Source organism: Pezoporus occidentalis, unplaced genomic scaffold (genome assembly GCF_034315485.1).
Source record: "Pezoporus occidentalis ecotype Australia unplaced genomic scaffold, CSIRO_AGI_Poc_V1 ctg41, whole genome shotgun sequence".
In the NCBI taxonomy this organism is placed as follows: Eukaryota; Metazoa; Chordata; class Aves; order Psittaciformes; family Psittacidae; genus Pezoporus; species Pezoporus occidentalis.
This window is the reverse complement of record NW_026915736.1, coordinates 3,331,397-3,347,171: the sequence shown is the minus strand read 5'-3', so window position 1 is coordinate 3,347,171 and position 15,775 is coordinate 3,331,397. Positions and strand designations below refer to the sequence as shown.

Here is a 15,775-nt window from a genome sequence, read left to right as displayed (position 1 = left end):
ACCTATCCAAATTAAATAATATTGCTAGAAGTTGTAACTGCAAAAAGATAACACATTAAAAAGTACACAAGAGTAGAATAAACATTCCAAAGTCCATTGATGAGTTTTGGAAGCAGCAAATCAAGAAAGGGGACATTTAGGTCAGGAAAATATAGAGAAGTATGCTTGGCAAAGTTTGAAGGGAAGAATAATATTTATTGTTACAAAACTCACACTTACAGGGAGGAAGGGGAGAAGATCAAGCTTTTGGCAAAAGAAGCAGTAAATTCTGAAGAACATACACCTTGGGAGGTAACAGTTTCTTCTGCGATTTTAAGGTTTTTTTTAAAAAAGCTTAATCTGAGCTACCTGAGGCAAGGAGGTTTGTTTTCTGTAAGTTTTATAGAAATCTGGCTATTATAAACTAGAGTGAGATTTAAAATTCAACATTCTGCATGCAACACATTATTTGGCTGCAACATGCACACCTTTACATAATGAACTACACATGGGCAGATCATCTATCTAGTTGTTTAATTGTGCTTGGGTTAAAGCTCTGGATAAAGAGTTTATTGCTACCTCATGTACTAATTGTCTGCGTGAGGCTGTTGGGAGTCTCAGTTCACACTGTCCACTACTGAGGCATTAAGTTCTAAGAACACACCCTCCCTCCTTTGACACTACATAATTTTTGTTCCAACTGCATTTCTGATTTTGTCAGTGGAAAAACATCTCCAGCATTCTTGGTTACCACAAGAAACAAATGGCCACATTTCTAGCAGGCACAGTCATACGCTTTAAGTAGCCTCTAGGTTGATTTGCTTTTTGTTTTGCTGTTTTGTTTTAGTACCTTACTTTTAAGACACAAACTTATTCACACTACATTATCCTGTTAGAAAAAGAATGGAAGTATATCTAGTGTTAAAGAGAACATCATACAGATACTTTTCAATGCTAATTTGTCTATGACTCCAAAATGTCTCATCGACTTTTTTTTTTTTTGAATAGCTAAGCAATTTTTGTAGCTGAAATGCCATACTTCTTGTGGAGTCATCCAGCAGTTTACCAGCTCCCACAATTTGCCAAGTTTTGAGTGAAATGAAAAAGCTCCTTAAAAGGTTATAACAATTCAGTAATTTCATACACTGGAAAGGTTAAATTTGAGCACTTCTAATAGAGAAGACCCTGTAGGATTTACTCAGCTTCTTATCAAAACACACAAAGAAGATGAAAAGAGTAAGAAAAACAAATACCTTCTTAAAAAGAAGCTATTAGCATTGACTTGCGGAACAGAAGTTTGATCAATGGGATTGATTTTAGCATTTTTTAATAATTTTTTTTCTCCCGGCTTTTTAGGATCTTATTAAGGATATACAATATTTTATAAATAAAAGCTTGTGTTGACATCCACTGATATTTCTCTCTTATTTAGCATTATTTCCTCAGAGAAGCAGAACAGTAATCCAATATTTAATATTTTTTGCAGTTAGTAAAGTAGTGAAAAAGCAGAAAAAGTACTCATTTAGACGGAAGTAAAAAGTACACATTTTCTTGAACACTGTAATTCAGTGTATAACAGAAATTACAATAGCCTAATAAGCCTGAACAGAATAATAGCCATCCAGGCTCACTCTCAAATGTATGTCACTGCTTTTGTTCCATTGAAACAGCTCACCTGGTGCAGTAATCTCTTCAGTTTCAATAACTGAGTTTTTACAGCTGTGCAGTCTTGGACCATGTGCCGAAGGGTCATTTCATCAAGCATCACAGTAGTCTCTGGTAAGCCCACCACCTGCCTAGGAGCCTGGTAAAAATTTGGTGCTCCATAGCTTTCAAAGTGACCAACAGGAGATTCTAGGTAGTTTGATCCCCTAAAAAAAAAAAAAAAAAAGGGAAAAAATACAAACCAAAAAACATATATATTTTAAAACCACAGCAATTGCAAACTAGAGCTAGAGAGCATTTAGTAAAAAATGAAATGTTATGTAATGTGGGCCATATTCACATACCGTGGCATACAGCAGAAAATAAATAAATCAGAAAATGCCAATGCTATTTCACTTAAATGTTGGGCTTTCTTCCCCACTCTGCACACATCTCTTGGGGACTAGTAACTCCAGTACCCTAAAAAATATTGCTATAAACTGTCATTCAAACTAGCCTGTAAGAACTATAGGATTACATTTAATTTAAAGCACATGAATAAGTAAAAAGTTCTCTAAACTTACAAAATTCAAGTAATAAGACAGTGTAATGTTTTTCCATAGAACACATAATTTAGTCAAGCATTTATAATACCATATAAACACAAGTAACATATGCTAGGATTAAAAACCTTGACAGAAACAAAAATATTGAAAACAAATTGTTACAAAACTCAGTGATGCTCCCACTCACACATGTATTTACAGACATAAAACTATTCAGAAAATGTCTTGTACTCAGTATTACTTGAGACCTGTTAGTGCCAAAATAGATTGCTCATGACAGTATTTTAATGATTTGGAATAAAAGAGTAGTTCTTTACCTGTTTAAATCATTTTTACCATGGATACAGTGATCAGTATGGCCAAGATGATAGTGATCCTGCGTATTCCATCGCTGCTGTGGTGCTCTTTTCCAAAATCCCTCCTGATGTTGCCTAGCATTTCTGTCTTGTCTGTCATAACGGCTCATATTTTCACATTCCTCTACATAAGGTTAAAAGAAAAAAAAAAGGCAGCTGTAAAATTTGTTCCTAAGACCTTGTAAATAAAATATTGAGTATGTGCTGGTAACAGACACAGTGTAAAATCTGTGGGGCTTTATTTTCTTTAACTGATTCAAAAAATGTATGTATCTTACAACTGTAAAGCAGATTTCTGTAACAATGTCACACTTCTACCAGCATATGAACTTGTTACAAGAATAACAGTAACCTGTAGCAGAAACTATAGAAATCAACCTTAACAGTATTTTCAGTTTAAGCAGAAAATCATTTGGAGGAGGCAGAGCTATGGTGAAGAAAAAAAACACAAAAAATCCAAGAGTAATGTTTTCCTGTTTTTCTTACTGACGGATTTTCAGGCCTTTAAAAAGCTCAAACAAACAACACAGAAAGATGACATTTTAGAAAAAGGCCAGTACTTCATTCCAAACAGAACATTTCATTTTTTAAAATACATACATCTCTCATCCTATTTATCTTTGTATTTTTTTTTCAACTTCAGAGACATTTAATCGTTACTTACTTGGACAGAAAGCCTAATTTAAAAAAAAACAAACAAAATGATCTCTTTTTAAAACACTAACTTCTGCAAAGCAAAGCAGAGCAAATTCCACGAACTTCTTGAGGGAACAAAAGCTGTATTTGGCAAAGCTTGTAAACCACAAGAAACAAAGCCAAAACTAAGGCTATCCATGCAGTCAGACACAGGAAAAAAAAAAAAAGTAGTAAACTGCTATCCTGCCATCACACTTGCTCCTGTACTTACCCAAGGAGTTTTTGCTCACATTGTCAGTTCTTTGCTAGGAGAATAACTCTACACAGGAAAACATTGTTTTATTCGGCTGCCTACTCAGACATAGCTGCGCACAAGACGCTCATAAACAGGCCTTCCTTCCTGCTTAGTTCCCAGCCTGCGTGTTGTTGGGAAGTGAGCCCAGTTTTACCCTGTGATTTAAAACTGCCATCCTCACTCACTGCATACTTGTTGAGCTAGAACTGTTTCTATAAATAGCGTCTAAGCAGCATCCCAGACTCCAAAGTGAAACAAGGAGGGTTTCTGAGGACCTGGAAAGTCTTAAGAGGCAATGTCACTGAAGTCGCACATAACTATGAGAGTGCTGGCAACAAATGCTGTTAAATATTATTGTAACAAATACTCATACCTACAATTCAGTTTTTATCATCTACTTTGATAATCAAAAAATTACTTAAGAAAATAATCTTGTTCATCGAAAGTAACAGAAAATTTATTTTCCTTTCCAAGCTTCCTTCTACAGCTCATAACACATGAAAATTCAACTGGGTCTACTCAAAACAAGCCCTTGATAATTTTATATGCCATTTCATTATTATGATTCCCAGCTTTATAAAACGACATTGAGACACTGACTTTTTCATGCAGTCATGTTTACTTATAGGAAAGCCTGAAAGTGGCTTTTGAATTTGTCTTTTCAGATGCTTTTTGCTAATTCAGTAATTTCAAGAAACAACTATACCAGAGGCACCTAGTTTATACCATATTAACTTTATGCGGAAACTCAACTTACAAAAAAAACAACAAACAAAAAAACAAAAAAAAAAACACAAAAAAAACACAAACACCACAAACACAAACAAAAAAAAACACAGCAGGTTGTCAGCCACAAAGCATATTCCAGCTATACAAACATTATTGATACTTAGCTGTGGAAGTGGAAGTAGATTTAAGTTTATTGATGAAATTTAGAAAGCAGTGGATTAAAAAATTTCTCATTTGTGTCTAGATTAAATGGGAAACTAATTTTTTTTCGTTTTGTGACATTCACCTTTAAAATGCACATATTCTTTAAATTTGTAATTTGAAATAGAATTACTGATGCAGATGCAGTGCATGTTTATGAACAAGGAAACTTATAAGAAATTGATCTACCCTTTAAAAATGTTTCTTAGTTTTTCCCCAAGAGAATTAGAATTACCCTTATTGAAAGAATATCCCATAGGCTTGGACTGTTAACTGTTCTAGAAAACTAAAAAAGTAAAAAGATAAAAACTGTACACTTATCTGGGCAGAAAAGCTGAATATTAGCATTATTTTCAATAAGCACCCTTCACAGAAGTCCTTTGGAAAACCTATTCTGAGATTTAAGAGATTAATTTCACATTTCATATGTGCACGCTGTTAAAACATGATGTGCCACCATGGTACATAGTAAATTCTGTATTTATTTACTGATAATTTGGCTTCATATCCAACATACATACAGGAGTCTTCACTTGTGCCTGTTATTACAGGGTAGGATGCTGCAGTGCTCCACATTCAATGTTGCTATTCACCTCAAAATATATTAGCCTCCATTGAGCTTGGAGAATAAAGCTAATACCCATATCACTTGATAGTAACAATTTTTATTAATAGGTCAGGAATGCCCAAAAGCAAATGTCTCTGGTTTTCCAGGACAGGATTTGAGAAACCATGACAATAATCTCCCTTACCTAGTTCATTCTAGTCCGCATTTGTATTATTTTAAGGGCATCTAGCTACCACTACCCTCTTTATGAAAAGTTTGCCAGTACACACACTAACCACAAGAGTGCATAAAAAACATCTTGAAAAAAACATATTGTAAATCTTCAGGCTTCTGTTACTCTGAATTGCATAAAATATATTAGGATATATTGTCATTTAGTAGGAGAAAATAATAATAAAAAATAAGGCTGTCATTCAAAGCTAAAAAAATGCTGTTCTAGCATTTTCAAGTGCAGCTGAAGCATGAAACTGAAGGACTAACTTAAAAGTTTGACATTTATTCTACCAAAATAATTTTAATAAACAGAGTGCAACAAGTTTGCATTTTTACATGAGGCAGAAAATTTCTAACTTGAGATTTCTTCAAATGCAAGAGTTGTAATTGGCAGAACAGCAATATTACATTTCATACATGTCAGAAAAGAGGTGTTACTTACAGAAAAAAAATTAATAATACATTGTCTTATTAAATCAGAAGTCAGAAAAATACAATTCAAAAATCTCCTAAATCCATATTGCAGTTTCACATTAAGATTGCTTGGCTAATTTACTAACCTTTATCATGAGGTGGGTCCTCTGGTAGGTCCACATCAAGCATGAGATCATCATCTTCAAGATCACATGAATCAAGATTATTCAAGATATCCTGCAGGAAAGAAAATATGAGATACAGATGCTTTCATGATATTTCATTTACCCTACTGCCATAAAAAGCTTATTCCAAAGGTTTATTACATTTGCATTGTACACATATCCAATATTATCAGCAGCTTCTTCTCTTTAGAGGCCAAGATCAACTTTACCTGAGACAATTTATACAAACAACAATCATCACACATCTAGTAATATGATACAGTAACAGTGCTAGTTGAAATAAATACGGATTAAAACATTTTTGTGCCTCACACCTATGGAATACTTCAGATTTTTCTTTTCATTAATATCCTGCCTTCCCTCCAGTTGGAAGCATTTTAAAACAAAATTTTTTTGCTCACTTAGAAGATGTTCTATCACCTTATTTTGGCTCTAGTACCATATTACCATAACATTGAAAGGAAGAGGGGGAACCTATATGTCACCTTGACTTTTTGGGCCAACAAACAAAATATGCTACTACCAGCACTAACCTCTGCTGCCTTTTATCTTTAAGATTGTGGTTCACATAAAGCTGTTTCTAAAGGAACTAACAAACTGTCACAATGCATGTGTGTGTGTTAATAGTTCAAGAAAAATGCAATGAAGTGTGATAGTACTAAATGAAATTATACATATTACGTGTAGTTAGGTGCATTAAAGGACTGTAGTCAGGGCAAGTCAATTCAGTGTTAGAAAGGCAGAAACCAACCCCTCTTCCTTTAATACCAAAGTAGGAAAAACTCAAGAGTTGAAGGCTGTAGAATATTCCAACTTACGGAGCAATTGGATGCTGCCAGCACCATGGTACTGAAAAGCTACATCAGGCAACAAAGTGTGGAAGTTGACCGGAGAACCCAGAATGCATTTTTACTTATTTACTCAAAGAAGGCTAGACTTATTAATACTAAATGATTACAACACAAAATTGGTCTAAGGAAAATTTTAACGGTTATACAGCTAACTATTGAGCTCTATTTTCCATATCCCACAAAAAAAAGGCATTGCTTCAAGGCACAGAAACAGATTTGGGAACTTCACACCTGTATCTTTTTTTAAGAGCAGAAAGGCAGTTCTTTCTTGGGTTTAATAGCTACACCTACAGATGATACGTGGGAACAATATTGAAAAATTTACCAAATATAAAGTAAATGAAGTGTTTTACTAATTATGTCACACTGGATAATAAAGTGATTGTTAAATACTTAACCAAATACTTCCATACGGACTACCAATACACTGCAAAACAATATTCACTTAGAAAGGTATCCCTTTGCTGGCTACTGTTAGATCACTTTGTGAGAGATGCATAGCTGAAAAGGAAGAACATCAACAGGAATGTCTGAACTGCTGCTCTAAGTGTTCTTTAGCAGTCTTCCTATAATGTTCACAAAGGACTACTATATTTTATTACAAATCATAGAATCACAACATCAGCCAGGTTGGAAAAGACTTTTAGGATCATCAAACCCAACCACTAACACAGGACTGCCAAGACCACCACTAAACTATGTCACTAAGGGCTTCATCTACACACTTTTTTGAACACTTCCAGGGACGGTGATTCCACCACTTCCCTTGGGAAGCTTGTTCCAAATGGTGAAAAAAGCTAAGTATATTTTAAGGTTTTTGGATATTGTGACACACAGAACATTAAACATTCTACAGTTCTGCCGGGGAAGTTATTTATTGACTTAGAAAGGAGAGTATGATATGAAAATAGTTAATATGTACTTTGTAAAGCACAAACACTATAAAGGACAGATGGAATACTTGAGACAGAACTATCTGGCTTTCTCGTATTCCGAAGTCCTACCTGAAATATTTTGTTTACATACAGCATCCCAAGTATTTACTTGAAAAAAAATGAGTAACAATAAAAAACACTATGGAAAAGCTTCACAGAAATGGAAGCCAGTTAAATGAAATGTGGATTGAATATCTGGGAGAACAAATTTCCTGGAAAAAATTTAAATTAAAACAAAAAGTAGTAAATATATAGAGGAACTAGAAGAATTTTAACTAGTATGTATTTTTTAAACAATCCTGCAAAATATAAGTGTGATTGAGAGGTAGCTTTGGTTTTTTAGTTGACACATTGTTTCTATGTCATGCTTTGATCTTCCAAATTAGTACAAGCAAGCATTATTTTCTTCTACTGCAGGAAAATTAATAAGCATGACAAATCACAAATAATGGCCACAAACATCTAAGGAAGTTGAAAACTTTTGCTATTGCTATGCACAAGCATTAAAGCGAGTACAATATAAAAACAGTGTGTGTCAGAATGTCAACTAATAAACCTAGATAAGCCACTTCACTCTCTCTGTATCACAAATTCGTAAGTCTAATGATGACAGAGAAGGTCAGCATTTGAGATGCCATACATTTTTCTGGCAACAGAACATTTCATTATGCTTCCCTAATTACACATTCCTGCACCACACTGAAGCGAGTCCATGTGGGAAAACACAACTGTGAAGTTTTCGTAATAGGTAGACCACATGTCAATTCAATTTTTAGTAATTCCCAATGTTATCTACTTGGAAAACAGAATGTAAATGTACATGTCAGCAACATCATCTGGAGACCGCTGCAAGATAACATGGTTTCATCAACAGATCAGTACAAAAACGCTGTATTTTCAGATTTCCATTGTTATTACTACTGTATAATGAATTGAAGTTAACTACACAGCAGTAACATTGTTAATAATATGTGCTGAACAAATTATCATCATGAAGTGACTCTGGGCAATGAGTTAAAACAGAGAAGGAAACAATCTTCAGAAGTGCATCAGCTCCAGCTCCACAGAATATTACATGTTTCAGCAATTATTAAAAGTTACAGTAAGAGATGAATCCTATTTTATTTGTATAGTTGAAAAGAATAATGCATGCTGTAAGGGCATGTAGCTTCACAAGGTTGATTTAGCACAAGATTTTCAAGATGGCACAACCTACAATTGGGACTGTGAAATCTTAAGTCAAGCTACAATGCTGTCCAAGATCTCCGTCCAGAAATTTTTCAGGTTAACAGAGGTAGTAGTGCTTTGTTCTCTTACAGCATCAGAGCAGGAAAAGCATTAGGTGAGAAGCAGTTCATGTATGATTAGTGGCATAAGTAGTCACATACACTGAGCAAGCAGAGAACTACAACAGCAGGTAACACTTGCCCTGCATAATGAGGTGATAAAAGACTAAACAGAGGCAAAGGTAAGGCTGGCAAACAATTACACCACACTTTGCAAGTTTATTTTAATGTCCTGCAAATTCTTACTGAAGTGACTGCCTGCAGGTGCCAAGTCTTACCAAAGGTTAATCAAGCATATACTGGCAGTTCACCTACAATAGCTTGAGGGTTCTTTTTGCCTAGTTTGTTGGACATGTAGCATTCAGAACATGTTTCTCAAGATGCAAAATCATCTGAAGACAAAAAGTTTAATATTCAATATGAATTCTACTCGAGTTCATTATGATGGACACTAAGAATATTTTTTAAAAGTTCTTTCTAAAAATTCCTCGGACTATGTGCATAAGCTCTCTCTTCCACTGAAGAGCAGTATTTTTCAGCCCACTAACTTATGTTCAATTTAGCTTAAAAGTCCTATGCAAGATACACGATCCTTAGCCTTCCCATTTCTTAAACTAAGTATATAATGCAACTAAAACTAAATTACATGTCCAAATTAGAAGGACAGATACCTACATTTCCTCCCTATTAAACCTACAAGGTGTGCACTAGTGAAAGTTTATAACACAGCGCATATTACATTAGAATTCAAAAGAAATAAAGTTGGGCATTGGATTAGTGCAAAATGCAAAGCAATTCCAGATAAGCAACCCTCAAAATTTCAGTGTTCACAGAAATGAGAAAAGCCTAGTCTCAAAATACCAATTCAGTACCCTTCTTTTCATACCAAAGTACGCTATCTTGCTTGAAAAGAAATTGCACTGAGGTAGTCATGAACTGTTGGTGAATATTTGGAACAATATTTTAACTTTTTCCACAATTTAAGATCTCAGACCTCATTAATTTATTCTACCTTTACAAAATCGGCTGTTAAAGGAAAATATACAATTATTTTCGTTACCAATTTAGTGAGTTAGGTCTTGATTTCAATAATACTATGCATTTCTGAAGCCAGTAGAAAATGGAAGCAAAAGCTCAGATGCCAAGTATTCTGTAGTGAGTAAATTGAATACACATTCAAATTTCTTCACTGTGGTTTGCTCTATATCCTATTTTGATCTTTTAATTCTTGTTCAAAAAAGACTATAAGAGCAATGCATATAGATTATTTAATACAGAAGACTATACCTCCTTAAAAACTACAAACAATATTACAGGATAGATATCACCACTTTGGGAAGATGAATGAAACTACAGAAAGCACATCTAGAAGCTCAAAAGCTGGCAGCAAGAGATAATGCGTCATCTACAGCATCAGTATATAAATACCTTTCCAACACACCTAGTTTTGATGTTAGTATTCATACAATACTCTCCAAGGTTATGGACAATGCATTTATAGAAGCTTTATCTGACATTAAGGTAATCTAATTTATTTTAAAACTTCACTGTTAAAACTGGATGGATATTATGAAAGATAAACACGCTAGGTTATTTCCAGTATATATCTTAAAGTTATTTACCTATGAATACAGCAGTAATTACAGGTCACTTTGCTGAATGACAGCACATTATAGCATGTTCTATTTATTTAGTCATACTTTAATCTCTTTGCACAAACAAATCACCAGTAGGTTAGATCAGACTTCAAACTTGTAGTTACTCTTGCAGTACCACAACGTATTCCTTTTGTTGAACACTTATTATAGAAAGTATCAGTAATGACCACTATGAAATTAAGGTTATGGCTTCCATTAGTTAAAGGGGCTTTACTTATTTTGAACATTGTAAGTCTTTATGGACAATGTTTTATGCTTATTTTTTCCCTACATCTACCTTGAGCCGATTTTCAGTTTTTAGTAACAGGATAAACAGTTTCTTTGAAACTGCTGAAAAATGAAATAAAGCAGTTTGTCCACACAAAATTTTTTCTTCAGTTGTTATGTTAAAAAGATCTAATGGACACAGACTAGAAGAAAGCTTGACATTTAAGTTTATGACAGTTAAGCTAATTAACATATCAATTTTAAGCAATGGCTTAAAGAATGACATTTAAATTGTCCTAAAATAAAATAAAAAATATATATAACTCCATAAATAAAAGCCTTTTGAAGAGATTTCCACCAGAATCTCCCAAATATCAGCATTACTTTTATAGGTCTTTTGGATAATTAGTACATGAAACAACATTTTAAAAATACTGTATTATATGGGGGGAAAAAAAATACTTTGAAAAAAAACTAGCATCTCTGTATTACAACAAACTGCTCTGTAAATTTAGAAAAGCAGTTGTCAAATTCACTAAATCATTTAAAGCTGACATGTCTTTGTGACGTTCCATAGGGGAAAACATAAAAAGAAGTCAAACATCCTGGTCAGATGTCACCTCCATTCTACTACTGAAGAAATCCTATTTAAATGAAATGTTTGGTGTCTATGTCAGCATGACAATGAAGCTATGATACTGTGTTTAACAGGAATATGATACTACGGCAATGATTATATTACCATAAATTTAACAATGTTGATTTCACATAATACCACACAGGAGAAAAGAGCAATCAAAGTCATTTCTTCAGGGAGATGGGGGAAGCCTTTCGAAACAACAGAAGATGTAGCAGTTGACAGTGGGATATAAAGTCATAAATCCCAGATGAAACATACTACTACCTTATTATTAGTCGTCATGTCTCTGCAGCTGTTAAGATCTCCCAGCTGGATGTTTCTAATGTGAACTTTGAACACTACAATTAACATGTAGTCGCACTTACAAAACAGAATGCCTTTTATTTTCTCCAAGAGTTCATTGACTTGACTGAAAGTAGGGATCACTGCAGTGAGCTGGCATAATTTGGGAAAAAATAGTGAAAATATACTGTGTTTATATGATTCTCTGTGCTTTAACATTTGAAATGAGAAGAAATTGTACTATTTTGCATCTAGAAGTGATTTATGTCTCTATAGTGTCAAAGTGCATTACAAGTCTTATGCTATACTAAAGGGGCACTGTTTCTTATTTCAAACACACTTTTGCAAAAACCTAGATGTGCTATATGCTCAGAAAAAAATAACAGTTTTAGATGCATGAAAGTCCAGACACTTTCACACCCCTTTACTATGGCAGTTGCATATGCTGCATCTCCTATGCAGAGGTGCTAAAATTTAAAGATTTTGGATTTTCATTAAAAAAAAAAAAATAAAATATCTATACACACACACACACACATATATATTTTGAGGAGGAAAAAGACCACAGAAAAAAAGTTCAACAAGCATAAGATAAGCACGAGCAAAGGGAAAATGTGCCCCCAAAAAATCAAGGAGCAATTGCAGAATTTGAGAGCACTACAGAAGCTAAAAAAGGGTATTTTCAGGTACTTAAAGAATGAAAAAATTTAGTAGCTTTTAAAATTAAACCCTAAACAGACTGAGTCAGACATCTGGAGGGCAGATAAAAGATGACTGCAAACGTCAAATATGATTGAAGGCTGACAACAGAGAAGAGGGAGACTTCCAGGGTCTTTGTCAATGCTATTTTCCGCATTTTGCAACAGCCCAGGTAGAGAAGAAGTAAGGAAAGACATAGGAATTCAATATGAGTCTCCAAAAAGGCAATGTTAAATAAGAACTGAACTGTTAAGGGAAGGCAGAAAACAGACAGAAGAAAAAGACATAGGAAGGTACATAACATACTATAGGCTGAAGAGAAAAAAAAAACACTGTAAAAACAAAGTTATCAAAACAGAGAAAACCACAGAGGTTAAAGAGAGAGCTCTGCAGGATACCAAAAACTGGTTAGGAATGGAGTTATTTTAAACACTGTACATTGCAAGTCACATTAAAGATAATTAAGCCCAAAATCCAAACATGTATTTCATCATTTTGTTCACATTCTGTAACAGAAGGTTGCCAAGACAACAAATGCAACAAACTTTATTCTCAAAATCAAAGATATTTTACGTTTTACGATTAGATATAACAGTCTTAAATACCGATTTACTATTCTTGAAAACACCATTATAGAGGCACTGTGTGTTCTACCTAGGTTTACTGAATGTAGATCGGAAATTATTAGCAGAAGTTGTTACCCACTATAGCTTTGGTTTTTAAAGTTTTTTTTAATTACAAAACCAGCCATTAGACCCAGTCAGAAATCTGAAACTTAACAGCATGATAGAAAGAAAACCAGAAATATTAACTATTCTGTTAAGACTTCGCCAGTTCATAAACCACAGCACTTTCCAAACATGCTGGTCAAGTTAAACCCCACGGCTACAAAAAGTATTCCTTCAGTGCCATCTAGCCTTCGGTAATGAACCTACAAAAAAGAAATAAGGTGAGGGAAGCATGTTGACTATCTTCCTGCAGAATTCCAGGAAAAAAGAACTTTTTCTGAAATAGGCAGAAGCTTTTTAGCAGGAAGTTTCCCATCTATTATCGAGCTCAACAATAGAAAGCCATCAGCAGTAAGCATAAGTAGTAGCACAGAAGTAGAGGCTGAGGAAAATCAGTCTTTTCTACAGATTGCTTCCAGTCTGTTTTCAGAAAGTCTACCAATATCAGAAGTTCAGCATTACTTTTACAGATTTGCTTCAAATAACTGACCACTTTACACTATAAAGCAATATGTAATTGCTATACACCCCGTTAATTGTCAAAAATAACTGAGAAAGATCCTTACTCCACTGACTTGCAGTTGTATTAACAGTGTGGAGTTCAGCTTAAAGGAAAATTGGGAGGCTTCAAATAACTCCCACTGAGAAAGAAACCAAACCATAACCTCAAAATTCAGAGGAACATCATGGGCACGGTTGCTATCAGGTCAATTATGTGTAGTTAATTTGAATTATACCCTAGCTAGGTTTTGGGGGAATGTGAATAAGGCTTGCTTCACAGGATTAATGAGTTCTATTCTTAAACAGTCAGCTTAATATATTTGTTTCTAACTAAAAACAAAACAATCCTCAAATAAAAAAATCCTTATGAAGTTTAATCATGCCAAATGCAAGGTCTTACACCTGTGTCGGAGTAATCCCAGGCACAGCTACAGGTTGGGCAGAGAAGAGATTCAGAGCAGCCCTGTGGAGAAGGACTTGGGGCGCTGGTCAATGAGAAAATGAACATGAGCCGGCAGTGTGCGCTCGCAACCCAGAAAGCCAACCGTATCCTGGGCTGCAACAAGAGCAGCGTGACCAGCAGGTCGAAGGAGGTGATCCTGCCCCTCTGCTCTGCTCTTGTGAGACTTTACTTGGAGTATTGTGTGCAGTTCTGGGGTCTTCAACATAAAAAGGACATGGAACTGTTGGAACAAGTCCAGAGGAGGGCTACGAGGATGATCAGGGGACTGGAGCACCTCCCGTATGAAGACAGGCTGAGAAAGTTGGGGCTGCTCAGCCTGGAGAAGAGAAGGCTGTGTGGAGATCTCATAGCAGCTTTCCAGTATCTGAAGGCGGCCTACAAGGATGCTGTGGAGGGACTCTTCATAAGGGACTGTAGTGATAGGACAAGGGGTAATGGGTTGAAACTTAACCAGAGGAAGTTTAGATTGGATATAAGGAAGAAGTTCTTTACTGTAAGGGTGGTGAGGCACTGGAATGGGTTGCCCAGGGAAGCTGTGAATGCTCCATCCCTGGCGGTGTTCAAGGCCAGGTTGGATAGAGCCTTGCGTGGCAGAGTTTAGTGGGAAGTGTCCCTGCCCATGACAGGGGGGATGGAACTAGATGATCTTAAGGTCCTTTCCAACTCTAACTATTCTATGATTCTATTCTACATCTTAACTACTTTTGAGTAATTCTATTTTGACCAATCTCAAAATGAACTGCTGATACCACCAGAAGCATCCCGTCACCTGCACTTCCAAAACTATATTCTCACTACATTATCCTGATACATTTCAATATGAACCAAGAATATAAAACACACTGAAATGCTGTTTACTGAGAACCACCTCATATGTGGAAGAACAGTGCTTTGCTGAATTTTGTGTCTCAAGAGGGATGACAAAGTTATAACAGATTGCAGCCTCAATGCAATATTAAGTGTTCTTGAAAAGAAGTGCTTCACATACCTAGAACTGTAGGAACACTAAGACTGAAATTGGGTGCACACATTTCATCCAGAGGGACCAAAGCTGTATGTACTAGAACAACAACTGACCCCAACATGTTTAAAAAACTGCCCCTCTCCTAAATTTCTGATGCTTGACAACAAAAAGCAATTTGAAAAAGATTTAACACCAATGCTCCTATAACTTATATTCAGGTAAAAAGAAAAAGGAAACATCATTAAAAACACCTAGATTGGCACACAGTTACCTTTAAAGTGTCCAGAAACTCAGAGCTTCTAGATGTATGTGTCAATTTGGTTTGCATACTTTTAAGAAAATGCTTTTCTTGTTTATACTCATAACTTTGACAAATGCACCAACTTTAACACTACTCTTTGGGCACATGTTTACCTGCTCACTATGGTTTGAAGATTTTCTAGGAATAATGAAAACAATGTGCAAAACTTAGAAGTTCAGCAACACAGTTATATAAAGTACACTAGAGTAACTCTGAAGTCCTTCTGCTATTGAAAAAGCTATGGTACTTGCTAGAATAAAGAACAAAATTTAAAAAGGAATAGCCTTAAACTCACATTAAAATTTAACACTTAATATGCAGTTACCAACTTATCCAGGAAACACCACTTTCAAGGTGATGAAAAGAAAGAAGCTAATTTCTACCAGTATTTATTCTCATATTTCACACACCAACACATCAGCTGTTGCTCTCTCCATCATCCAAATTCAAAGTGGTCATTAACGGCTGCCACAA

At 35.0% G+C, this 15,775-nt stretch overlaps 1 protein-coding gene across 6 annotated transcripts in view; it reads right to left on the bottom strand.

Annotated features, from left to right (window-relative positions):
- Positions 1-15,775, bottom strand: part of CCSER2 (coiled-coil serine rich protein 2) — a 68,069-nt gene that overhangs the window by 28,704 nt on the left and 23,590 nt on the right. For all 6 annotated transcript variants that reach the window (XM_062634044.1, XM_062634045.1, XM_062634047.1 and 3 more), the window contains exons 4-6: positions 5,748-5,838; positions 2,507-2,669; positions 1,655-1,850 (exon numbers count right to left, since the gene is read on the bottom strand). In XM_062634044.1, coding sequence (XP_062490028.1) covers positions 1,655-1,850; positions 2,507-2,669; positions 5,748-5,838 — 450 coding nt within the window. The remainder of the gene's footprint in view (positions 1-1,654; positions 1,851-2,506; positions 2,670-5,747; positions 5,839-15,775) is intronic.